The following is a 26249-nucleotide window of genomic DNA, read 5'->3' as shown; positions in this document are numbered from 1 at the left end:
AATTTCCATCCTCGAAATGGAGACGCAGAGAGGGAGAACGGAGCCGTGGAAGCGGCCGGAACGCGGAGGAGCCACGCGCCCCATCCCCGCTCCACGTGTCCTGTTGGGACAGCAGATCTTGTGGGGCAGCCCCATCGGGATCTTTCAGCGGGGCAGGGCGCTGCCGCGGCACCCCGCGGACCCTTCTTGTCCCTGCGGGCTCCGCATCGTGTCCCTAGGGCCGCAGAGGGGCCGCGGGAGGCGGAGGCGAAGGCGGCGGTGCGGGAGCATCATCGTCATGGTTACCTCCGCACGGCTCCGCTCTGCCACGGGCTCCCGGACCTGCGTCCGTCCTCCTGCGTGTGTCCGTGCCTCGGTCACCCCGCTCCCTCCTCCCCTGCTCTCTCCCTTTTCGTCTCCGTCTCCCCGTGCCTTCCAGAGGCAGAGCGGCTTGAAGCGCTGCTTGCGTGATTCCTTTCCCGAGCTGCAGGAGAAGGGGAGAAGTTGCCCCACCCCGGCCCACCTTCCTCCTCCTCACGGGCAAGGTAAGGAGCAGCGGCACGCCGGCTGCGTGTGCGGGCTTTGCCAGGCTGAACGGCATCGCTGCGGCTCCCCGAGGTGCTGCGTGAGCCCCGACACCGCATCGGTGCAACAGGCGGCCGGCCGGCCGTGCGCGCACATCCCTGCAAAGGGCGGCCGGCTGCGAGGCTGTAAGCGGGCTGCGAGCCGCTGGATGTCAGTGTTGATTGATGCAAACGAAGCCGGAGGAATATTTTGAACCCTCTGCACAACAGCCGTCCTCCAAGTAGAGGGGGGTGGGGGGGGTTATCCCGGCGCTGTGTGCGGCCCTGCGGTGTCACCGCTGTGCGCTGCGGCTGAGCTTGGCCGGACGAGTGGTGACTTCTATCCGAGCCCACGCGGATGGGATTACGGTCCTGCTGATGCGGCTCTGATCCGCCCCGCTGGGGCCAGGCCAGCGGCTGTGAGGCTGCAGCAACCCGCGGCAGTGATACTGGGAGTTGTGGCCAGCAGGACTTTGAGCCCAAGCATGGGGCTTGCCGCTTGTGCCAACCTCCGCGGGAGCACGGGGACACTGCTGCTGTCCCCCCGCTGGGGCTTGAATTCACCTCCAGGGCTTCTCAGAAATGAATTCCTCGTTTCCCCTGCTCATTCCTCCCTTTCTTCCCTAAGGCAAAGGGCTCCCTCTCCTTCCTCCCCCATCTGGTGCTTAATTACTTCCTAATATCCCGATGCCCTCTGCCTCCTCTCTGCGGTGCAGCCAGCCCTTGTTATCTCGCCCCGAGCACCTATGCGTCAGCTGGCTGGAAATGATGCTGCGTCTCCCGCAGCGCTGTGCCTGTGCTGGAAGGGGAGGAAACACGCTGGGGATGGGAGCACAGAGCAGAACCTCCAGGGGAAGGGTTGCGGCGCTTGGCAGAAGCTTTACAGCTGAGCTTTGCTGAGCCAGAGATGAGTCACGGTGTGGAGAGAGAGGGCAGATCCTTCCCTGGGGACCGAGGCACTGCAGGGTGGAGGGAAGGCTGAAGTTGAGCCATTCTGCCCCAGCTTGAGCGGCTGAGGTGTGCAGAGACGTGGCGCTCAGGACTCACCTCTCCTTCTGTCCTCAGGGCTGTGAAGGCACAAGGAGGACGCGTGGTGCTCCAGGCTCCTCTCGTGGGTTCTTCCTTCCCAAGCACTGCGTGGTGGTGAAGATGCCAGGGCTGATCAACCAGAGCTCCCGTTGCCCACTGCTGCTCACCGCCTCCCAGGTGACATCCTGTGTCAGTGGATATGCCCTGGGCATGACAGCTTCGCTCACCTACTGCAATCTGCAGGCACAGCCCTGCAAAGGCAAGTGAAGCACGTGCTGCTGTGGGAGTTGTGTCCCATGGTTGTAAATGCAAAGTGATGTGGGCCTAAAGGGTACGACTGGAGAAGTGTGAGTTTGAGTATCGTAGAATGGCTCTGATCCCACCCAGCCCCCACAGGGAAACCCGGATCTGGTGCCCAGAATCATGTCCAGATGCTCTTGGAGATTTGCGTGGATGGCAATCCCACCACCTCTGTGTGTCCCTGTGTCCCATCACAGAGCAGAGTGGCAGGGTCAGCTCCTCGACCTGCTGGCAGTGCCTGATGCAGCCAAGAACACAACTAGCTGCCTTGGCAGCAAGGGCACAGTGCTGGCTTGTGGTCACCTTGGTGTCCATTGGGTCCTGCCTTGCTGTGCATTTTCAGCTGCATCCCCCAGCACATCCTGTGCTTGTTCCTCCCCCGTGCAGCACTTGGCTCTTCTTCTTGAATCAGAAGCATAGAATGGTTGGGTTGGGTTGGGAGGGATCTTTAAGCCCACACAGTTCCAGTGCCCAGTGCCCCCCACCAGACCATGCTGCCCAGGGCCTCATCCAGCTTGGCCTTGAGCTCTTCCAGAGAACCCAAGGCTGATGGATTCTGGATGAAGGCTTGGTGTTGCTAAAACCCTCCTGGCTGGCAGGGCTCTTCATCTTCCCCCTGGATGAAGGCACCACCGTCGTGGGATTTGAGGCAGTGATCTGCCAGCGTGCTGTGACCGTGCAGATAAAGGACAAAGCCAAGATTGACGACGTGTATTTGAACAGCATCAGCCTCCCTGATGGAGGAGCTCCCAACGGGGGTGGTGAGAGAGTTTGGAGCCTTTTGAGGAACACAGGGAGCCAAGGGGAAGGGGAGGTGGTAGTGAGTGGGTGGCTGTCATGTGTCATGGCGTCAAGGGGACTCATGTCCATATGGTATCTGCCAAAATGGTAATGCAGAGGGCTGTGGTTTGGGCTTCCCAGAGAGGAGAGATGGGGTGGGGGTGACTTTGGGAGGCCTAGGGAACGACATTTTTTGTGGTTGTGACACCCTAATACAGCTGTCTCTCTCTGCAGGAAGGATTGTGATGGATGAGGACTTGGAGAGGATTGCTTTTGTGGCCAACCTGGGCATGATTCCTCCCCTGGAAAGCGTCTCCATCTTTATCAGCACCTCCTCTGAGCTGCAGACGCTGCCCAGCGGGGCTGTGCGGGTCCTCCTGCCAGCTGTGTGTGTCCCCAGGGTCCCTCAGCCCAGCCTGGAGAACACCAGCAGCCTTTCCAGCCACCTGCTGAGAATGTATGGAACAACGGGATGGCTTCTGATTGGGACTGGTGCAGGGAGACAGCACTCAGGCATTCATTGGGGTTCACCTCACTTGCAGGGACAAGCAGTGCTGCTCATTGGGGAGCCCAGAGCTTGGGAGCAGTTTCTGTCTGGCCCAGCTGCTGCAGAGTGAGGCAACCAACCCCTCCGAGTACGAGTTCAGCTTCCACCTGGAGATCCGGGGGCCATGCCTGCTGGCAGGTACGGGGCTGCCTGTGATGCCCACGCTCATCCTCCTCCTTTCCTTCCCCTGCGTGGGGTGCTCTGGCTCTCCCTAACCACCCCTTGGTCCCTCCATGCAGGCGTTGAGAGCCCCACGCACGAGATCCGAGCAGATGCCGACCCCTCCGCTCGCTCAGCGAAGAGCATCGTCATCACGTTGGCCAACAGGCACACGTTTGACCGACCTGTGGAGATCCTCATCCACCCGAGTGGTACGTGGGCTCTGCCCCTGCTTTGCACACACTGCCGGGGGTCAGACTTGTACAAGATAGCCCCAGATCCCCTCAAAAGCCATCGCAACAGTGGGTGCATGCAGCTCTTCCAAACCTGGAGCTGAGCTGAGGTGGGGTTCTCCTGCATTTCCAGAGCCCCACATGCCTCACATCTTAATGGAAGAAGGTGATATGACACCTGCAGAGTATGAACAGCACTTGAAGGGGAAGAGTGATTTCATTAAGGGCACAAAGAAGGACCCCAGTGCTGAGAAAAAGGTGAGAGGCACCGAGGCTTTCCTTCAGCTGGGTGATTACATGGTTGGCTGCTTGCAGTGCTTGTCCATAACTGCAGCATCCCCCCTTGGAGAGGGGTTTATGTGGAGGAGGAGGGGAAAATTCTGCACTGCTTCTGATGAACCGGGTGTGGAAGAAGCTGCGAGATGGGTATTGTGTGTATAATTAGTGCTGTTCTAGCATAGCGTAATTAGGTAGGTACATTATTATAGCATTAACAGTATTATAATTATTGCAGTGACATTGAATAAAGTATTCTTTTAATTGCTCCGTAAATGTTTACCGTTTCTGGATAAGCTGTCAGAGAGATGGAAGCGATTTGGCTTGGAATAACGAGCTCAGCCGAAGACAAGGTAGTAGAAACTTCTCTTTGTTCTGCTGACGAGCAAATAGAAAAAACCTCAGCTCTGGGATTTATGGCTCAGCAGCCCCGGCTGAGTGACGGCTCAGCGCTCCCTGCCTGCCATGCAGCAGGTGGAGAGGAGGGGACTGCTGGGAGCCGCCTGTCCTGCGGTGGGCTCCGCATGCAGGACCCCCAAGTGCTTGCAGCCCTGAAGCAGGGGCTGTCTGGACACACCTGGTGATGCTCCATGGTTTCTCCCCATGCTGCTGGGGCTCCTGGTTTCGCTGCAGCCCCTTCTCTTTTCCCTTCCCCTTGCAGCACGGTGATGAGGACGGGCTGCTCGCACGGCAGGCGCTTCCTCTAATTGCGTTCAGCGTGAGGCAGGTGGAACGAAATGAACCTCCCACGCCACGGCTCACATGGCTCCCTAATTATTTCTGTCTTTAGCATGTCAGGTTATCATGAGGAGGATCATTCCAGAATCGTTTTCCTGTGGGAAAGCCACCTCTGTGCCCCAGGAGGACTGGGCAGAAACTGCACAGAGGATGAGAAACAGAGCAAAAAGCCTTGGTGAGGTGCTCACCTTGGATAAAGCCCTCAACAACTGGGGCAGATTTCTGCTGCTCAGAATCACAGCATCATTAAGGTTGGAAAAGACCACTAATCTAACTAGGTTAGATATTAGGAGGAAGTTTTTCATACAGAGGGTGGTGAGGCACTGAACAGGCTGCCCAAGGAGGCTGTGGATGCCCCATCCTTGCAGGCATTCAGGGCCAGGCTGGATGTGGCTCTGGGCAGCCTGGGCTGCTGGTTGGTGACCTGCACACAGCAGGGGGTTGGAACTGGATGAGCACTGTGCTCCTTTGCAACCCAGGCCATTCTACGATCACCAGGCCAGCTGCCAACCCATGCCCATAAACCACATCCCCCCAAGTGCCGCAGAATGGATCCTGAGTCCCAGCAAGCAGCCTGGGGAGCCTGCGAAAACCCAGCAGCCAATTAATGGAAAAAGGAGGCAGAAAAATCACTCTCCTGAATTCTTACACCCTCTCCTTCTTCTCTCCAGATGGAAATCATCCGGAAGCGCCTGCACAAGGACATCCCCCACCACCCTGTCCTCATGCTGAACTTCTGCCCTGAGCTCAGCACGGCCACGGCTGACCTGCAGAAAGCTGCTGGAGAATTCATCTTCCTGGTGGACTGCAGTGGGAGCAGCACGAGCATCCGCCGTGCCAAGGTTTGTGCTGCTGGACTCCTATGAACCTCCAGCTCTCTGTGCCTGGGGCCCTGAGGCATCCAGAGACCAACTGTAGGGCTAAACGCTGGCTGTGCCCTTGCAGACACCTCCAGGATCCCTTTTTCAAACACAAAAGAGGACCTGTGGTCTGGTGTGGGGTTATGAGCAGCGTGCTGGGAGCTTGGGGTGATGGAAAGGTTGGGATGTTTTGGGGTTCCCATGGAGCTGTCAGGTCCCCTTGCTGTCACCACTTTGGGTTTGTCCAGGCTGTAGGACAAGCCCTCATTTATCCCTCCTGGGACCTGGCTCTGCTTTGTGCTGCTGCTGCTGCCCATAGATCCTGTGCCCACAGATTCTGGAGAGGTTTCTGAGCCCATTGGGGACCTGGTGAAGGGGAAAGCACTGTGGGAACTTTAATTATCGTTAGCACTGCCTGACTCGTTGGAGGCAGGCTGGTGTCTGCTGGCTGCCAGCTGGCGGGTGTTGGTGAGAAGCTGCAGTCTCTGGCAGAAGCTCTGCGTGGAGTTTCTCTTGGTTTTGGGGGCCAACTGAGCCCCAGACCTTAATGGACATCACATCTTCCTGAGCAGGATCCACTCTGCCCTACGTGTATTCCTTGCAGAGAGCGAGAGGGAATTGCAGAGTCCCTCGGGGCTTTGATTGCATTTGGGTGCTGGGCTGAGCATGCAGAGGCTCCATGATGTGCTCACACCCTTCCCTAACCCAACTACCACCAGGTTTGGGTGCAAACACCCTGAGCCACCGCATCCCTGCTCCGACAGCAGCTCTGCCTGCAGGCAGGGAGCATTCGAGCCCATCTCCTTCCCAACCTCCTCCTGTTTCCATGGGAACTGACTGAGGACATCCACCTCCAGCGATGAGGAGCGTGCTGTCACCCTGAGGGATGGCACCGAGCCCCAGGAAGGCCACAGGTCCTCCCTCCCCCCTTTTCCTTTGCTGCAAAGCATCCACTCAGGGTTCTTTGACTTGGGCTGGGTTTGGGCAGGAGGTCTCTAATCTGACCCCGGAGGTGGGAAGTTCAAGGCTTTCTGCATCTGATCCCTTTCAGCAGGGAGAAGGGACAGTGCTTGCGTCAGCACTGCTCGAGCTGGCAAAATAACTGGGAATTGACTTCTCTGGAGGCAAACATCTCTTCTTATTGAGCTGCCGTATTGATAGAGAGTGCAATGGGATCAGGATCAATATTTACTGCAAGAAGCAATAAATCCTTCTGCTTGATGAAACAGAAGGCAGGCTTTGGGAGCTCGCTTCGGGAAGCGCTTTAACAGAAATATTTGGAAATCTGGGTGGTTTTTTATGCCTTTTTTTTTTTTTTAATAATTTATTTAATCTTTGTAACGAGTTCCAAGGCGCGATGTCAGATCTGCAGGAGCCAGCACCCCCAGAGCCTGCTGGGAGCAGCGATATAAATACATCCCTGTAGGGCTGAGATAACAGCTCAGTGTGAAGCTGCTAAAGGGCAGCCCCACTCGTGGACCACGCAGCATTCTGCCCATGCCCTGCCCTGGGATGAAGCCAGGAGGCGGCCGGTGTGACCTTGGCAGCTGCTCTCCCAGGGCTGGCTGTGGGCTTTCTGCTGCCCTAGGCAGAAGTCTGCCTTTATCAGAGCACACATAGCTCTGCCAGCTCTCTGCTCCCCCTCCTGCAGCACTGCTTGCTGGTGGAGTTGACCACGGTGGCCGTCCCAGCAGCTCCAAGCTCTGTCCTGTTATGTAAGAGCCCAGGAGCAGGCGAGTTAGATAACCACTGCTGGTAATGACAAGTTCTGGAAGCAGCCTCTCCTTGCTATTTTAATTGTGCCAGCTATAAGGGAGTTGGGGCTGGGGGAGGCTTCTCCTTTTGTGCGACTCAAAGCTGTTTGTTTATTTCTGCCAGTTCGGGCACTGCAGTGCATTATGTGTCGCACGGCTCTGCTTCACACTCTGCTTCTCACCCCCAACTCCATGCTGCAGTGCAGTGGGGTGAGCACAGAATTCACCATTTTGGAGCAAACAGGGATTTTGTTCTTTGGAAGCACCCTGCCGTCCTCGCTGTGTCGGGACCCAAAAAATCATCAGGGAACTTGCAAGAGAGCAGCGATATGCAGAGATTTCTCAGCATAGGAAATCATGTGAAAGAAACAGATTTAGAATCATTAAGGTTGGAGAAGACCTCCAAGATCTCCAAGTCCAACCCCAACCCATCCCACCGTGCCCGCTGACCGCATCCCTCAGTGCCACATCTTCCCTGAGCACTGCCATGGGAGGAGCTGTGGGTGCCCCATCCCTGGGGATGCTCAGGGCTGGATTGGGTGAGGTTTGGGCAACCTGATCTCGTGGGTGGCAAACGGCCCATGGCATTGGGTTGGAACTGGGTGGGCTTTAAGATCCCATCCAACCCAGCTGTTCTATGAAGCCAAAGCGGACAGGAGAGGCACGGTGTGCTGACCCACTGCTTCTTTCCATCAGGATGCTCTGTTGGTGGCCCTCAAGAGCCTGATGCCAGCGTGCCTCTTCAACATCATCACCTTCAGCTCCACCTTCAAGATCCTATTCCCAGCCAGCAGGACGTACTGCGAGGTGAGTGCTGGGTGGACGGGATGGGAGCTGGGGGTCAGATGGGCGATCCCACACTCCTCCCACAGGAAAGCCTGGCTGTGGCCTGTGAGAGCATCAGGAGGATGCATGCAGACACCGGGAGCCCCAACATCTTGTCTCCTCTCAAGTGGATTTTCCGGCAGCCCATCCGCAGGGGCCACCCCCGCCTGCTCTTCCTGCTGGCTCACAAGGCTGTGGGCAACACAGGGACGGTGCTGGAGCTGCTGAGGAACCACGCCTGCTCCACCAGGTATGGGGCACAGGGCTGGGGGGCTGCAGCTCACAGCCGAGCCCATGTCAGGAAATCAGAACCTCAAAGGGTTTGGAACAGATCCCAGAAGTTCAGATGCTTTTCTAACAATCAAGCACAGGAGAATTGGGCTGACAGCTTCACAGGCTCTCTGCTGGTGCTTCCTGCTAGGAGAGATTGACACACCAGCAATCTTCCTTGCTGTTTTGTTTGCTTTTTTTTCTTCCCTTTTTTCTTTTTTTTTTTTTTAAATTTTTTTATTTTTGAAGCACATCTGGGCTCGGACCCAGCTGCTTCCAGGATGGGAATTGAATTTGCTGAAAAAGAGCAATGGGATGAGCAGGAAATGAATGCGGCGAGCTCCCAGCCTGTTCCCCAACCCTCATGGTCTGGTTTCTTTTCCATCTTTTTAAGAGAGATGAAACATCAGGAAAATGGGAGAAAAACATAGAATGGCTTGGGCTGGAAGGGAACCTAAAGATCATTTAGTTCCAAACCTATTAGGCTTGCCAACCAATGAATCAAGCACTAAAAAGCCTTACTCCTCCCCAGTCCAGGGCTGATCAGGGAAGCTGCTCTTTCCTTTATTTCATCCATGGAGGACTGAGTGCTTCTCAGCAGCACAGCACTACCTGTCCCCCTCTCTTGGTGCTGGAATCTGGGCTTTTAGCCCTTAGCTCAAAAGGAGATCAGAAGAGGGTGTGAATCTCTGGAAGATTTGCAGCCACCTGGGGGTTAAAACCTCCAAGAGAAAAGCACCCTGGTGCAGATGCAGATGGCTGCTGAGGGTGTTTTCTCCCTCTGCCTGCCCCTGGTTTGCAGCCCTTGGCTTGCTGAGTTGTGTGATGGCAGCAGTCTCACCCAGCTGGTTCTTCTTGCCTTGAGAAAATGTTTGTTTTAATTGTGAGCAGAGATAATTACTAGCTCTTTAATGCTGTTGACCGCAGGCGCTCAGTGGGGAGAGGAGCTGACCTGGCAGCCAAGCAGTTGGGGATCCTTCTGGCAAGCCCCGAGTGTTGTTCCTTCATGGAACCTGAGAATCAGAGAGTGGTTTGGGTTGGAAGGGATCTGAAAACCCATTCAATCCCAACCCCATGTTATGGGCAGCGATGCCTTCTGCAGAATCACAGGATCGCAGAATGGCCCAGGTTGGAAGGGACCTCGAGGATCATGAATCTCCAACCCCCTGCCACGTGCAGGGCCACCAACCTCCCCATTTAATAGCAGCCCAGGCTGCCCAAAGCCCCATCCAACCGGGCCTTGGGCAGGCAGCTCCCAGCCCCACTCCAGCCACGCAAACACGGAGCTCTTTTCTCTTCCCTTTGCAGATGCTACAGCTTCGGCATTGGGCCCCACGCCTGCAGGAGGTTGGTGCAGGGAGCAGCTGCTGTGTCCAGGGGCATCGCTGAGTTCCTGGCGGAGGGCGAGAGGCTGCAGCCCAAGGTACGGCCGCGTGCCATCACCCCTCCAAACCATCACGTTGCTCTCCCGTTCCCCCTCCTCCTGCTGCTGCTGCTTTTGCAGCTCCCACTCGGCAGCAGGTGGACGAGCAGGAGGGGATGGGAGCATCCTCCTCTCCGCTGGCGGAGGCAGTGGGAGGTGTTTATCCCACGCGGGGACGGGAGAGGCGATAGCCGCCGTGCAGCCGCTCCGGCTTCAAAGCAGCTGCTGCCGCAGAGCAGAGGAAGGGCAGAGAGCCGGCATCAAAGCAGCCAATTAGTTTTGAAGTCAGGCTCAGCCCTGGCGCTGCTCAGGCGAGCAGTACCCGAGGTTGGAGGGAGGGGAGCGTGCTGCAGTTGCTTTGCTTATTAAGCTGACTTTAAAGCAAATGAGGGAGCTTCGTTTTTGCTCTCCCCGCGAAGGCTGAGGCTGTGCTGTAAGAATGGTCCTTTGTGGGCTCTGTCTCCTGGTGAAAGCATGCACTGAGTGACAAACCGTGAGACAATCAGGTCCTCAGCTCAGAAATGTCCTTAAATTCTGTCTCTGCATCCTCCATCTCAAAGGGCTTCAGCCCTTGTTCCTCTGCAGGGACCTGTAGCACACAGAATCCTCTCTAAGACAGAAGCGCATCACCGTTTCTGATGTAAATTAAAAGCAAAGACAGTGAAGGGAGGTGATTTCTTTTTTCTTTTCTTTTCTTTTTTTTTAAATAGAGCTATTAATATAGTGCTTTGCCTTCAGCAGTCTGAGGCATCAATTAATAGCCTTATAAAACAGCCTGGTGCATCTTCCAGAGCCGGTGACAAAGCAGTGGGAACAATAGGGAACATGGGAGATGCAAAACTGTGAATCTGGTGCTGACATCCCACAGTGTGCAGGGATGGCTCTGCAGTCCACGTGTCCCCACAGATGCTGGCCTTCCCCATCGGGGCGGTGGGCAGTGTGTTGACATCTCCATTTATTTGTGCTTGGCATCGAACCCCAACCAAACCCAACAGGGTTTGGGGCTCATGGCTCAGCCCCACAGCTTTTGGTGTGGTTCCTCCTCCTCCTGCTCCCCACCCCAGGTGATCAGGTCGCTGAAGAAGGCGATGGCTCCAGTGCTGAGTGATGTGTCAGTGGAGTGGGTCTTCCCTGAAAGCACCGAGGTGTTGGTTTCCCCTCTCAACACCAGCTGCCTCTTCCCTGGGGACCGCCTGGTGGGCTACAGCATCATCTGTGACACCTCACTGTACATCTCCAAGCCCAGAGCTGTGAGTGCCACGCTTCTCCCACCGTCGCTGTGCTCCCTGCATGGCTGAGATCCCCTTGGCATCAGTGCACAAACCCAAACCCATCTCTGCTCTCCCCAGGACAAGAGACGGCGGTACAGCACCATGCGCTCCCAGGAGTCGGGCAGCTCCGTTTTCTTTCATTCCCAAGAAGAGGGGACTGGTGCTGAGAGCTGGAGCTACCCAGAGGGATGCAGCACCCCGGATCAGCTGGTGGCAGGCAGGGACCCCAGCGGAGAATCAGACACGGATGTCGGTCAGGCCCCTGTCTTCCTAACCAGCTTTCATCTCTGCTCTGCCGATTTGCTCGCCTGACAGCTCCATCTCCCCAGCTGCAAAGTGTCAGAGGGCTTTGTGGGAGGATGACACATCTCGACGAGGCTGCTTGGTTCGGATGTTTTACCCGAAGCTGTCAGGAAACCGATGGCAGCCCTGGAGATCTGCCTTCCCCAGAGGTTTCCAAAGCAGCTCCAGCTTCGGCCCGTGCTGCAGGGGAAACCTCTGCTACCTGTGGGATATCCTCTGCTGATAGAGAGGAACTGTGCAGCCCGTCCTCTCAGCCTTGTCAAAAACGATGAGAAATCATGCGTTTCCAAATGAAATTTTGCTCTTGCTCTGACAGGAAAATGTCTGCATTAATGAAATTTCATTAGTAAACCCTTTGTCTTCTCCAGGAAGGTTTGGGTAAATGCAGTCAGCTTTTTTTTTTTTTTTCCTGGCTGAAAACTGCTCAGACAGAAGCCTCCCCAACCAGCTCTCCTGCCATCCCCTGGGGTTTGAGTGTAGGCTCTTGTTTTCTTCTGCGCTTTTGCTGCTTTGCTTTGAACCGAGCAGGGCTGAGTACATCCTTATCCTCCTCGGGAGGATAACTGACCCTTTCTCCCCCCACTCAGATGTGAAAGCGTCCTGCAGGAGACGTGCATACAGTGCCAACCAAATCTCTGACCACCAGCCCCTCTACAAGGAGCCCACGGCCAGCGACCCGGGCAGCGCGCTATTGAGGAACCCCCTCCGCAAAACCCAGTTGCAGGACCTGCAGCAGCTCAGCCCTGAGCTACAGCCTGTGCATTTCCAGGTGGGTTACCCCTAGAGATGCTCCCTGTGCCATAGGATGAGCCCACAGCACTGGGAGCGTCTGGGTTGTGGAAGAGAAGGAGCCTGGGTCACGCCAGCCCTGGTGGGTGTGCTGCAGCATGCCACAAGCATGTGGCTAACACAGATGGGATGCTGATGGGATCCTGCTCCCTGCTTCTGTTTGCTGAATGCCTATCCTCCTCCCACACCTGCGTGGTCTGTGTTTAGCTTTGCTGTTGTCTCATCCCCAGGCTCCCTCCTGCCCATCTCCCCAGCATTTGGCTGTGGTGTATAATCTGACTGTGGCAACATCTGTGCCCTCCAAGGTCCCCAGGTCGGACCCAAAGCATATACCACAGCTTCAGGCTGGGGTCTGGATGCATGTGACGACCCACAGGCTGAACCCAGTCTTGGAGAGGGCTTGGAGCTGCACTGTGGAAGGGTGGGGATGGGTTTTCTCCTGTCCTCAGCATAACTGTGATGCCCAGTGCTGAAATCTGCACTGGGAGGATGTGCAGCGGCCGTGCACTTCTGTTCCCATGGAAACACAGAGGGATGCTGGGGTCTCATTTCTCTTCTGCTGACACTGGGGTGAAGGGGGGCTGGAGGCGAGAGGATGGGAATGAAGCCTCTGCCCTGTAGCAGCAGCAGGGAGGGTGACGAGAAGCACAGGAGAAGCAAGCTGATGGGTTTGGGAGATACTTGCGACCTTCCTTGCACTTCTGAGGCCCGCAGAGCATCCTGCCTGTGCGTGGGATGCTCAGCATGAAGGCAGAGATGGAAATGACTCCCTTCTGGAGGGCAGTAAACCATTACCAGCGTGCATCCTGCTCGTAATTAATTGCAGCCTGGTTTTGCTGTCCCTTGTGCTGCGAGGGCTCCTGGCGGCTCTCCGAGGCTGGCTGCCAGGGCTTGACATTTACTGGGCCGTGAGTGTGAGCCCTCTGCTCGCCTCCACACACGCCGTGCTGGGATGGAAAGGTCAGGGCTGGCAATGGGCAGCTCAATGCTTGGCTTCTTCCCCCTCTGGGAGGAGAGCTCAGGATGGAGATGGAGCTTGGGATGGGATGGAGCACTTCTGACTGACTCTGAGATTGGGGTGCTTGGTGTTGTTTGGGCCACACACACAGTTTTCTGATTCCCTGTTTTGTTTGGTGAGTTCACAGAGCATCACACCCTCAGTGGTGAGTGATGGAGGCTGGCTGCTTGCTGCTCTCCATGCTGGATACAGCATCAGAGATGCTGCAGGGGAGATTCATGTATCCTGCAAGTAGAGAAACAGCCTTGTTTAAAACATAAAATAAAATGACTCCCTTCTCCCCATCCTCTGCACCCTCCTCCTCCCGTTACCAAGTAACTGGTGCTTGATCTTTCCATCTCTCTTCTTTCCCTTGTCTCCCAAATGAAGCCATTAAAATGTCTGCAGGGCTGAAACCCATATTTCACCTCCTGTGCAAACAGGGAAAGAGCCCCTGGGACCTTGGTGCTTCGGGGACACCCTCCAGGTCTGTCCCAGCCAGGGGGTAAAGCTCAATGTCTTTGCATTCCTCAGCCCTTCACTGCCACCCCACACATCTCCACCACCTGGATTTGTGGTGCAGGCATCTGCCGGCCCTCCCTGCTGCAGCAGAGCCATGTGTCCTCCTGCCACTGCCCCACCTCCCCACCAGCACCTGACGTGGCTGTGGGATGGAGTTCAGGGCTTCTCGATGCCAGCCTGCAGTCCTCATCTGACAGCCGGAGCCCGGGGGAGCTGGGTAATGTGGGAGAGGGATTTGGGTGGCGTTGCCAATAGAATCATACAGTGTTTGAGGTTGGAAATGACAAACTAACATCATCGAGTTCAACCCATCCCTACTGACAGAATCATAGCATCGCCAAAGTCAGCAGAGTCCACCAAGATCACCACCTCCCCATCACCACCGTGCCCACCAACCACATCCTTCAGTGCCACCACTCAGTGCCTCCAACTGGGGAGGGTTAAATATGGCTTTGTGGTTAATTACGTGTTTCTCTCCTCTCTTCAGAGGCTGCCCAACACCCATCCTTCACATTTGAAACAGAGACCTCTTCAGACTGGGAGCCCCAGGATTGGGATTCCGGTGCCACCCGGGGCTCCCCGCGCTCCCCCCGCGCCTCCTGCAAGGCAGTGGTGAAGGGGCTGCGGGGCGGTGAGCCCATGCAGTGGGAAATCACCTTCGACCTCCCTGCACTCCTCCGAGAGCAGAACGGGCAGGAGGAGGGTGAGGAGGACGTGTGGAGTGAGACCTTCCACCAGCTGGCAGCCAGGGCCGTCATCAGGGACCTGGAGCTGCTCGCCGAGAGGGAGCGCGACATCGAGCACGGTAACGGAGCCTCGGCCTCATGTAGCACCATAGAGCCATGGAACATCCCAGGTTGGAAGGGGCCTCATTGGATCAAGGGATCCAACCATCAACCCACCCCCACCATGCCTACATCTCAGTGCCACATCTCCACGGTTCTGGAACAACTCCAGGGACGGTGACCCCACCACGTCCCTGGGCAGCTGTGCCAGCGCATCACTGCTCTTTCAGAGAGGATGCAGAGGTCTCTAATGCTGCTGTCTGTCCCATGCAGGGCCAGGGAGGCGATACCAACTCAACGCCGTCCACACCAGCAAGGCCTGCAATGTCATCAGTAAATACACAGCCTTCGTGCCGGTGGAGCTGAGCAGTGGCACCTACCTGCCCCCCATCATTGAGTACAGCCACACAGGTAACATGGGGCTGGGGCTTGGGTGGGGAGCACCCCAGGAGCCTCGGCAAGGCTCAACCCAACACCAGATCTGTGCACCTAAGGCTGCTCCATCTGTTGCTGGGTTCCTGTCACTGGTGGTGGCAACAACCTCACTCTCTGTGGCCAGCCTTGGGTTGGGATGACATAGGGAACGAGCTCACCGGCCTTCGGGGTTTGTTGCTGCCCCAGTGCCTGGTTAACACCAGCAATTCTCATACCAAGGGGTTTTGTCCAAGCAAGGTGGCCATAGGAGCCTCAGCTCGGGGCGCAGGAGGTGTCGTGACCTTTCCTCTGCACAACCCCTCTCACCGTGCGGCCAGAATGGAGATGATGGATTTTATGGCACGGGTAAGATCTGGCTTTGGCTGTGTCTCCTTGCTGTTGTTCTCATTGCCTCAGTCCATGAAGATGGACTGGTCCAGTGGTTGGCAACCAGCCTGCTGCAAAATCCCTTCCAAACCAACCCTTCTATGATTTTATGAAGATATGAGCTTTTAGGTTTGTTTTTTTTTTGTAACTGATATCTTCTCTGGTCTTTTGACCTGTTATGTACAGTGCTCTCGCTTCTGCCCCCCTCCCCCCCCCCTGTTCCCCCCCCCAAAAAAGCCCAGCCATTTGCTCAGAGCAATTAACCACACGTCTGGCTGGAATCCTTCTCCTTAAACAGGGAAGAAGCTGCAATTTGCCCTGAAACTCCCAAACCACACAGTGGCTGCCAACCATGCTTGGAAGTTAATTGGCAGCCGTAGCACGGATAGCATGAGGGATGAAGTGGGGCATAATTAGAGGCAAGGGGCTGTGAGGCACTTGCCTGTCACCAAATCCTCTGCTAATGAAGACAAGCTGGGCTGGGACTGCATCTGTTGCTGTCAGGGATGCGGCAGAACTAAAATCACCTCCGTGCTCGGGGGCTGGAGGTGGCACAAGGGAGATTTCAGGTTGGTAGCGATGCTGCTGCGCTTCCTTCCTTGCAGATATGGAAGAGCCCAGGCTGTCGCCCTGCAGCACCACACTGTCCTCCAGCTGGAAGCGCTGCCGCATCCCTGAAGGTAAGGGAAGGCTTCCAGGGTGCCCAAAGGTGGGGCAGCTCACAGCTACATGCCAGGCCCCACATTTTGGGCTCCAGCACCGTTCTTGCTCTCCACGTAGCTTCAGCCCTCGTGATTCCTGCTCTCTGGAGTCAGGTCTGGGCATGGGAATGGGCAGGAAAACGGCTTGGAGCTGCTGCTGCATAATTGCTGGGAAATTGAGTCAGTGATTTGGGCTCCTCACCCGGTTTTCTGCTGAGTATTCTGTTTTTTATTTTTCAAACTCTATTGCCTACAATTAGGCCTGTGAGCACAAGACCTGGCTGCTTCCAGAGGTGAAAGGCACAGAGCCTTTGGCGCAGATTTCCTCATGTTCGTTTTTTAATTCGGTTACCCTGAATCCCACACAAGCAAGAAGAGAGGCAGGATTTTAGCAGACGCAGCAGCTCACACCCCAGCACTGTAGGTTTTGCTTCCCTTGCTCTGACAGTCACTCTCCTGTCTCATTTTCTTGGTGTTTCTTCCCAGTGGCATTCCAGAGCCTATCTGCTTCTTCCACACGCTCCCCAAAATCCATTGAGAGCATCTTTGCTGCAAGGTATGATTGCACCCTGCCTTCCTCTGCCATGTCTGTCTCATGTGTCCGGCACGGAGCAGTGACCATCACTGTGTTGGTTGAGAATAGGGGTGATTGGATGGGATGGGGAGGTGAGCATCAGGAGGGGATGCACAGACGATGGCTGACATCCCATCCTCCTGCAGGCTTACCCTCCAGAAGACCAGGCTGCTGACTCGGGCTGCCAAAGGTTTCATGAGCAAATCTCCAGCCAGAGCAAGCGAAGCCAGCTCTGAGAGTGACAGCGAAAGCGCCGATTACCTTCCCCTGGTGAGCAGCTCAGCCCTGGGCAGGGAACCCCTGGGCCATCCAGCACTGTGTCAGGAGGTCCATTTTGGGATGGGGATCTCCTCTTTCCCTGCACGACGTGCATATGGTTGGCATCTCAGAGCTTCTTGCTTCTCCTTGCAGGTGTCCCTGCAGCTGGCCTGCGGTGCCTTCCTCATGAACAGTGCCTTCTGCAAGGCAGTCAGCATCCCCATGGAGAAGCTCTGCTGGACTTCACCCTTCTCTTGCCACCGCTTGGCGCTCAGCCCCTCCAGCTCCTCCATCACCAAGAAGCCAGAGCAGCGTGGAAGCCCTGTGCACAGCCAGCAGCTCCTGATCCCCAACAGCAGCTCTGCATGGGACGCAGGAGGCGCCATGGAAAGCGTCTCCAAAGCCCTGAAAGCTGAGAGCGAGCTCTCCCCTCCTGCCATCACCATCCGCCACTCCCCAGCCGAGCAGTGGGATGCCAGCATCTCCGAGGCAGACAGCACTGATGTCCAAAGGCTGCTGCTGGATATCGAGCTGCAGAAGCAGACAGAGCCCGAGGGGATGCTGTGGGCCACGGCTGTAGCACTGGCCTGGTTGGAGCACAGCTCAGCATCCCACTTCACTGAGTGGGAGCTGGTGGCTGCCAAGGCCAGCTTGTGGCTGGGTGAGCAGGACTTCCCACAGGGCTGCAGCCTGGCTGCTGTGAAATCTGCAGCCCAGCAGCTCTTTGTCTTGCTCAGGCACTGGGATGAGAACCTGGAGTTCAACCTGCTGTGCTACAACCCTGGCAGTGTGTGAGATGGGGCAGCAGGATAGGGACCCATCCCTGAGGATGCCACCACAGGGACCTGTGTGGGCTGACCAGGCAGCCTCCAGCTGGTCAGCAAACAGAAGCAGCCTGGGCAGAATGCTGTGCTCAGGGGTTGGTGCTTTGCCCCAGGACAGTCCCTGCAGTAGGATGCTAGCTGTGTGCTTCTGGTTCCCAGTCAGCTCTTGCCCCTTTATTGCTGCCAGGACTCTGTGTCCCCTCCAGAAATCCGTGCATCCTCAGCTTCTCCTATCTCAGCTGTCTCGTAGCAGAAGTGGGCATCCCTCAGCATTTCATAAGGGAAACCTGTGTGATGGACCACGGAGCTGGGAGGATGCTGCCTTGCCTTGAGCCCCATGAGCTGCATCAGTTGCAGATGGGGACCATAAATCTGGATGGTGCTGAGCTCTGTAGCCCCAAGGCTGCCAGAGTGGGTGGGCAGGGAGAGCAGCCCCCAAGGCACCAAATAGAGACACCCTGTGCCAAAACAACTCGGGGGGTTGTGCTCCCTGCCAAAATGCTGCATCCCTTGTGTGCAGTGCTCTGATGTTGTGCTGTCGACCGATGTATTGTCTGTGTCACTCCTTGTAGAGCTGTGGGGAGCAGAGGACAGGCTGCAAAGGAACATTTTCCCAGCATCCTACTTTGCCCTGAAGATCCCACCTGGAAAGCTCCACGGATGTGGGCACGTCACGTTGCCTTTTCCTCCTGCAGTGTGTGCTTCAGGTTTACTGTGCTGTGTGTGTGTGTGTGTGCAGTCAGGGATCTGTGAGCATCAGTGTCACCCTTTGGGGTCTGTGTGATGGGATCATTGGCACTGCCGTGGTGTCTGGGTAAACCAAGCCTGCCTTGTTTTGGGGTCACCCCCACTGTCTGCAGTGTGGTGCAGATCGTGCAAAACAGGAGAGAAAAAAAAAAAAAAGCCTAAAACCTTTTCATTTCCTCATTTTGGCTCAGAGGGGAAGGAGATGCACCTGGAGCTTCCGTGGTGCGGGGAGAACTGACGGCTGCGGGGTTTGATGAGCAGTTATATGAGTGGGGGGTTATATGAGTTTGGGGGGTTGGACTCGATGATCTCTGGAGGTCCCTTCCAACCCCTACAATTCTGTGATTCTGTGATTCTGAGTGCCTTCTTGCAGGTGTTTCCCCACCCCATCCCATTCCTTTCCCCACTCCCCTCCCTGCCCCACAGCTGCTCCCTTGGCTGAGCCACATGGATGGCAAACAGTCATTTATTCACATCCTCACACCCTACCACATGCCAGCCAAGCACCAGGCCGTGCCTGCCCACTGTTGTCTGGGCTCATTAGCTACCTCCGGCTGCCTAATTGGGCTGCTGATGAGGGCCGTGGGATCTGCCTGGAGTGGGGACAGGTCCCCATGGCTCTCTCCGGGTTTGGCTGAGGGCTGGATGCAGTGTGGCTGCTGGGATGCTGTTGCTGGAGTGACCGTGAGTGCCTCATTAGGAGAAATGAGTCTGAATACAGTCATCAGCTGGAGCTTAATAAATGAGCCCCTCCGTGCCGTGCAAAATAAATATTTGCGTGGGGAGAGAGTGGCTTCCCCAGTTCCACAGGGCAGGTGGGCTGGATGTTGGGATTTTGGGGAGAGAACCAACCCGAGTGGGGCATCCCTGGTGCCAAACTGCAGTCCTGGCCAGGGCCAGACCTCAAACCTCGTGTTCTCCATAGATGGGGCGCGTTGGCGGAGCGCAGGCGGATTATGAAAGCCACCAACACCGTCCCCATCGAGGGATGCTTCTCAGGAGGGACGCGGCCGCTCGGTGCCGTGGGCTCAGCTCTCCCAAAATAGAGCCCAGGGCAGCTCTGGGTGTCGGAGGCATCCGAGCACAGTCATGTGGATGTTATGCAAGAGTTGATGATAGGTTGTAAACAGCTATTAGCGTGATTGACGGAGCCGGGACCGAGTGTTGGGGGGGAGGAAGGGAGAGATGAGTAATAATGATTAAAAATAATTATCAAATCGAGACGTTCCCTAAATGAGGAGGAAGCAGCATGAGGATGGAGGAAGGGGACGGGAAGGAATTGTGCCCCAAGGGGTGAGGATGAGGAGGGATGCCTGGCAGCAAACACGTGGGTTTTGGGAATGGGAATTTGGGGAATGGAGGGGGGGGTTGGGGGATTTCTTCCCCTCTCTCCTCTGCATCTATCTGGTTGTGAGGGGTAGAAGGGCACTTGGTGCCCTGAATGGGCTGCATTGCGTTGGTCGCTTGGAAACCCAAAGAGAACAGCTTAAAAACTGACCCCAGTCTGGGGGGAAAATGGATGGATTTGGGTCTATTGAGCACCACCGGGTCCCAGCATCCCCAAAACCAGAGCCTGAGCTCAGCCCCGACTTAATGAGGAGAAACGAGCAGATTATGGGAAGACAGCTTCTATTTATACATAAATACAGCAGCAATCAGCGGCGCGGGGCAAGGGAAATCCAATAGAAAGATGCGACTGTGTAAGGAGCTTTTGGAGCCAAACGTTACACAATCGGTCGCTTTTCCTTGGCTGCACCTCCAAATCCCAGCAACTGAGAACAATGCGGGGTGACCGACCCACACGTGGCTCCCATGGCTTTCTGCCCATTGGGATCCAGAGCCCACCACCCTCCCCCCTGAATGCAGACCCTCATTGGGTGTGGGTTGATGCACTTTGAACTCAAACTCCTGAGGTTTTGGGAGCAGGGAGCCGGGGAACCGCTTGGCAGAGACGTGTCCCCGCGTGCATCCTATATATATATAAAGAGCCATATGCACCCTGCGCCGTGTGGGGCTGTCAGTGGGCGCTGACATCCTGAAAATAGCTGCATCCACCAACGCCTCGACCCACGGGAGAAAAGGGGCATTGGGGCGGTTGGATTTGGGTGCCCCATGGGGGTCGCAGGCTCTGCAGTGCTCCCCTTGGGGTCAGGCTGTTCCTAATGCTGTTCCCATGGGGTTTTTTTTCCTGTGCCGACAGCGGTGAGGACATCAGGGACAGCTGCAGGTGGTAGAAAGGTTCCCCTCGCCCCCTTCCTTCCACAGGTTCTGTTCCAGCTGCTGTGCTGAGTCCATTCTGAGGTTTGCAATTTAACTGGGAAAATCAGGATTAGGGGGAAAAGAAAAAAAGGGGGGCTCGTGCTGATGGTGCTGTGGACCCCTGTGGTTTTTCCAATCTCGGCCCTGTTCCAAATCCCCTCTCGCAGGGTGAGCATTTGGGCTGCAGGCTGCACCTCTGGGGAGGTTTGAATCGTTAAACCTCCTGAATGCAGCAGTGTCACAGTGCAGGTGAGCAAGAAAAGCCAAGCTGGAGCTCTGCGAGCTTCTCCTTCCTCCCTACCCATCGCACTGGGGGTTTCGCAGCTCTGTTTTGGATTAACCCTTTCCAAAGGTGGGTGGATTTTGGATGGGCTTCAGATCCATTAGGAATTGTATTTTGGGGGGATTTGTTTGTTTGTTTGTTTGTTTGTTTCCCCACGTGCCTGTGCAGGATCCGGGATGACACCTTTGGTCCCCATCCCTTGGGTTGGTTCATCAGATCATTAAGGCTGGAAAAGAGCTCTAAGGTCACAAGGTCCAACCACCAACCCATCGCCGCCATGCCCACTAACCACGTCCCTAAATTTGGGGCCATTTGTCCCTAAATTTGGGCTTGAGTGTGCCTCTCCAGTCCTCTCCTTCCCCACAGCACAGAGATATTCATAGGGTCACGTTGGCACGAGGCTCCTCAGCGCCCATTGAGGGAAACAAGAACCACCACACTGAGTCAGAACCTGGATCCCCCCCCCTCAGCCCCAGCTCACCGTGACTCACCTCCCTGTATTTAAGGTGTTGCATCCCATGTTAGGCTTCTATTGATTTATTTATTGTTTAAATTTCACACGTGTGCCAATGGAACGACCAGTTCTGTCCAATGCCATTGGAACGATCAATTCTGTGTTTTTCCCACTGATTTCCCCAATGTTGGTTGTTTTTGTTTCATTTTATCATCCCTCCCCAAGTTGGGACCCGTTGGAAATGGCAAAACCATCTCCCACCCCAAAAATCATCAGCGATGCTCAAATCAGTTGAGTCAGACGCCCCTGAACCCACAGGGCTGTGTGTGTGCCCACCCCCTCCAAATAAGAATCCCTCCCCTCAAATCTCTGACTACCGAACCAGGGGTTGATGCTGACCGTGGCTTTGGGGCTGCATTCGGGTCCCTTGGTGAAAAATGATGGTCTTTTTGGTTTTTCTTTTCGGTGCTGTGCCTCCCACGTGTGGTTGTAAAGCAACAGTTCGACACCTCGAGCAATGCATGAATTGATGTTTTTGCTTCGTCCTCATTAGCGGGAACAGCTGGCAGGAGTGGAGGAATTCTAACTCCAGGCTGAAGGAAAATGAAATGCCTGGGGGGGGGAGAGGCACAGCGCAGTGCATAGGAGGGACCTGGGGGTTTTGTGGGATGCTTCTATGGGGCATCCCCACTGCACCTGGCTCCTACAGCTGTGATCATCCCCAAATCCAGGCTGGGAAGCTTTCATTTTCCTGCTGGTGGTGTTTCCCCACTCGGCAATGTGTCTCTTCAGGGCTTCTTTTCCTGTTTTCCTCCCAGAATGAAAATCCTAAATCCTCCTTCCTGGAAGGAAAACTCAACCCAATGCTTTGGTTCCATGCAGCAAGATGTTGCTCCTCTAAAGGAGAACCCAAAGCAGTCGGGAGCAGCCCCCAAAAGCCCCATGAGCTCCTGATGCTGTGGATGGAGGAGGGTGATGGGGGCAAAGCCCCCCAAATCCCTACGTGGGGATGTGGAAGTGGCCATGGCCCCATAGCAGGGGTGGGCAAAAACCCATGGGCAAGCGATCGGCCATTGGGTTTTTCCAGCTCCTGCCCAGGAAGGGTTCAGTGCCATTAGAACAACCAGAGCTGTTGGAACAACCAATGCCAATGGGACGACCAGTTCTGTCCAATGCCATTGGAACGATCAGTTCCCTGTTTTTCCCACTGATTTCCCCAATTCCCCAATAACTCTGCGACCCTATTCTCCCTCCAGGCGATCCACTCCCCTCACAGCAGCACAACCCAGCCAACCCCGACCCCGTTTCCATCCCATAGCGGCACCATTTAGGGACAGAACGGCCCCATCCCACCCCCAGGACCCCGCTGTTCTCACGGCCGTGCCCTGCGCCGCCACTCCCTGGGCGATAAATAAAAGATTTTGCAGGGAGCTGCTGCCCTACTTTCTGTGCCCTACTTCTGCTGGGGGATGAGGATTTATTTCGGGTGGTGCTGTGAGTGCCCGCGCTTTCTGTGGGTTTTGCAGAGCGGGGCTCTTCTCGGGGCAGCCCTCATGTTGCACTATTGCTCTGCAGCAGCCATGCTCTGCTTCTCCACCTCTCTCCCTCCCCCTCTCCCCCCTTTTTTTTTTGGCAGGGGGAGGTGTAGAGCTGCCCAGAGGCTTTGTTTCGAGGTTAGAAATGGCTTTTCCCATCAGTCGGCTGCTTTAGGGAAGGGTGAAACCCATAAGGAGCTGAGGACCCCGAGGATGGGGCATCCCTACCCGCATCCCACTATAGGGCGTTCTCCGTGGGATCCTTTTCCCACTGCAGATGTTGAATTCCTGCCCCATACACAGGGATGGGAGGGCTCAGAGCCCACAGGCAATCGCACTGCCCCAAATCCCATAGGGGAATGGGATGGAAGTGCCCACCTGGGTGTGGGATCGTCCTCCTATGAGCGCTGCAGGGTTTGGCACCACGCTCACCCCCCCAGCACTGCTCCCCCCCTTTCCTGGCCCCGCTGCTGCCCGCCCCATTACTTATTTATGGCACATGAAAGATGCATGGCAGAGGCTCTGGGGCTCTGCAGGATCGCGCTGTGCTCAGCACTGGGCTCTGCTTCCTCCCAGCTCCTCCTGGCTTTGGGGGATTTGGGTATAGGGGAAGGAAATGGGCAGATGTGTCCAACAGTCAGTGAGGACAGACCCCATTTTCATGCAAAACGAGGGCTTTTTGGTAAATCTGCCCAAGCAGCTGCCATCCATCTGTAGGATTTCCTGTGGTCTAGGGTTTTCTATAGTGCTGAGCCCATCCCAGCTGCAGCCATGGGAGCTGAACCCATGGGAAACGCAGTGCGGAGAGGTTAAATAACAATAATTAAAGTAAGAGTTTTTAAGGGAAAGTTTCATCTGATCTTCCCATCTGTTCTACACCTGTAGGAAGCTGCGTGGGCTGGAAGAAGTAATAAGAAATGAACAGCAGAGCTGCCCTGCATGGGTCAGCCCCAAGGGGGACAAAGGCGATCCCAGTGACAGCCCTGATCCCAACCCCAAAAAGGTGAATATCGTGGCCAAAATCACCCGATGGAACTTCCAGATAATGAACCTGGGTGCCATCACAGCACTGTTTTGGGGACCTCCTGGGCTCTGTAGGGTGAGATGACCCCACAGCCAAGCAAAAAAACCCCCAGTTGGGGTCCCCAACCATCTGGAGGACTATTGAGGTCTTCCAACCTTTTGAGATCCCTCCATCATAACCAAGGGGATTACTGGGCTCCCCAGTCTGCTGGATGATTGGGGTCCTCCAACATTTTGGGGTCCCTCCACCATCACCAAAGGGATTGATGGGGTCTCCAATCACTTAGAGAATGATTGGTGTCCTCCAACATTTTGGGGTCCCTCCACCAGTAGCCAATGGGACTACTTGGGTCCCCAATTTGGGGAACTATTGGGGTCCTCCAACCTTTTGAAGTCTCTCCACTCAGAGCCATGGGGACTATTGGGGTCCCCAACCATCTGGAGGACCACTGAGGTCCTCCAGCCTTTCGGGGTCCCTTCACCATAACCAAGGGAACTACTGGGGTCCCCAATTTGAGCGACTATTGGGATCCCCCAGCCTTTTGGGGTCCCCCCCACCCTTCAGAATCCCCATATCCCATCCACCTCATGCTGAATCAATCACCGCACCCCCAGCCCCGGAGGTGTTTCCCCACCGATCACCCCAATGACCCCATCCCTAATGAATATTAACACCCATTAATTATTCAGCAAAGCACAGCAGCCCGGGAGCACTCCGCCTTTTGTCTCATTTTCCTTTTTTATTGGTACATCATTGCAGAAATAGCCCTGTGTGTGGAGGACAGTGCACCAGACACGATATTCCCATAAAGGAGGAGAGGACACCCGGCCACGCTCCGTCATTCCGAGCCGCAAACATACAACAAAATCACCCTCATCACAAGAGGGGAATATATATATATATATATTTTTTTTTTTCTCTTTTTTAATTTTTCTTATTTTTATTTTTTTATTTTATTTTTTTGCATCTCATGCGAAATAGTTAAAAATTAAAAATTAAAAAGAGAAGGAAAGAAAAAAAAACAAAACCCCACAAGAGCCCGACGGAGCCCTGTGTTTTGGCACTCCGGATGACAGCAGTTCTCGTCGGCCTCCATCCGTTTCCTTACGGACGGTCTGTGAGAGAGAGGGAAATTGCCACGAGGGAAGAAAAATGAACCAAACGAAGGTCACCCACACCACACTGCATGGCTGTAAGGAAAGCTGCGACCCCATAGACATCCTCCCATCGCTCCCTTGTGCAAGCGCCGTCAATAAAAACCCCATTCCCCCCCCCTTCCCCCAACCACCCCATCCCCAAAACCCATCCCTTTATAAAAGTTTCTTTTCCCCCCCCCCGCCAACCTCAAAACGCGACCGAAATGAAACGGAGATATCTGTAGGTTTATAGCATTCGCCAACATCCAAAGACATCAAATTAAAAACCGAAACGAACGGAGCGCCGGGAAGGGAACCTCCGCTTGGGTTCCACCGCCTGAACGCAGCTTCGGAGGGGCTTGGGACCCCCTGTGGGGCAGCCCCACGGCAGAACTGCATCGGGGGCATTTGGGAGCAAGGGGGGGGGGGGGGTGTTGATGATGATGATTTTTTTTGTTCTCGGTTTTTGTTATTGTTATTATTTTTAGGTGTAATTTCGCATCATTTTGGGGGGATTCTGCGCCGCTCGTCCTCGCGCCGGCGGTGCTGGGATTTTGGCCGATAACCTCAGAGAGCAGAAATCCCTGCCGAGGGGGCATTACACGCCGGGGGGGGCCTTTTCGGAGAGGTTCTGCAGCACGTCGTCGATCCTATCGTCTTCGATAACCACTGGAAGGATGGGGAAAATGGGAAAACAAAAGGACGGCCGTCAACGCGGTGTGGCAGAGCCCGGTACCCGCGGAGGGACTGGGGTCACGGGGTGCTGGTATCTGGGGAGGGATGGGATGGGGACACGGGATGCTCATCCCGGGATGTGCTGCGTCCTCAGGGTGTGAGATGAACTGAGTCCCCGAGGATGCGCGGTGCAAGGTGAGCACATTAGGGCACGTCCCCAGGGTGGGACTGATGGCATGGCGTCCCGCAGGGGATGCTCAGCCCCGGTACCTCGGGGAGCATCCCAGGGTGCAGGATGTGCTGCATCCCAATGCTGCAAGGCGAGCACCCCCCATAGTGACGAGAAGGACGAGCATCCCCGGAGTCCCCGCATCCCCGGGCCGCCGGTTCAGGCTGACCCGCTCCCTCCACAACCCCCATTCTCTCCCCAGGGCCCCCCAGTCACCGTCCCCGCTCACCCACCTCTTTTGCTGCGTCCGATCTGCCCCAGCTTGGGGGGCCGCTTGCCCTGCCCGGCCGCCAGCAGCGCGTCGGGGCCGTGGCGGAGGGGCACGGGGAAGGGCAGCTCGCCCCCC

The 26249-nt window shown here is 55.7% G+C and overlaps 2 protein-coding genes across 2 annotated transcripts; one reads left to right on the top strand and one right to left on the bottom strand.

The window, feature by feature from the left end:
* The first annotated feature begins 318 nt into the window (after positions 1–318).
* Positions 319–18442, top strand: VWA5B1 (von Willebrand factor A domain containing 5B1). The gene is made up of 22 exons (XM_042831784.1): positions 319–524; positions 1608–1830; positions 2471–2632; positions 2886–3108; positions 3194–3336; positions 3438–3569; positions 3724–3848; positions 5276–5446; positions 7915–8025; positions 8091–8293; positions 9622–9736; positions 10801–10986; positions 11086–11260; positions 11898–12079; positions 13631–13835; positions 14106–14423; positions 14677–14814; positions 15058–15183; positions 15810–15884; positions 16392–16461; positions 16626–16749; positions 16891–18442. Exons 2-22 carry the CDS (start codon positions 1692–1694, stop codon positions 17530–17532), a joined length of 3765 nt encoding a protein of 1254 aa, XP_042687718.1. The 5' UTR covers positions 319–524; positions 1608–1691; the 3' UTR covers positions 17533–18442.
* Positions 18443–25177: 6735 nt separating this feature from the next.
* On the bottom strand, positions 25178–26245 carry CAMK2N1 (calcium/calmodulin dependent protein kinase II inhibitor 1; the record flags this gene model as incomplete). Its single annotated transcript, XM_042831818.1, has 2 exons — positions 25178–25668; positions 26137–26245. Coding segments are annotated over 2 exons (180 nt in total), but the record flags the coding sequence as incomplete, so codon positions are not given.
* Between the last annotated feature and the right edge of the window lie 4 nt (positions 26246–26249).

The sequence above is a fragment of the Centrocercus urophasianus genome, unplaced genomic scaffold (genome assembly GCF_019232065.1).
Source record: "Centrocercus urophasianus isolate 14NV4802_14NV808 unplaced genomic scaffold, USGS_Curo_1.0 seq_36, whole genome shotgun sequence".
Lineage (NCBI taxonomy): Eukaryota > Metazoa > Chordata > Aves > Galliformes > Phasianidae > Centrocercus > Centrocercus urophasianus.
This window is presented reverse-complemented; position numbering and strand designations above follow the sequence as displayed.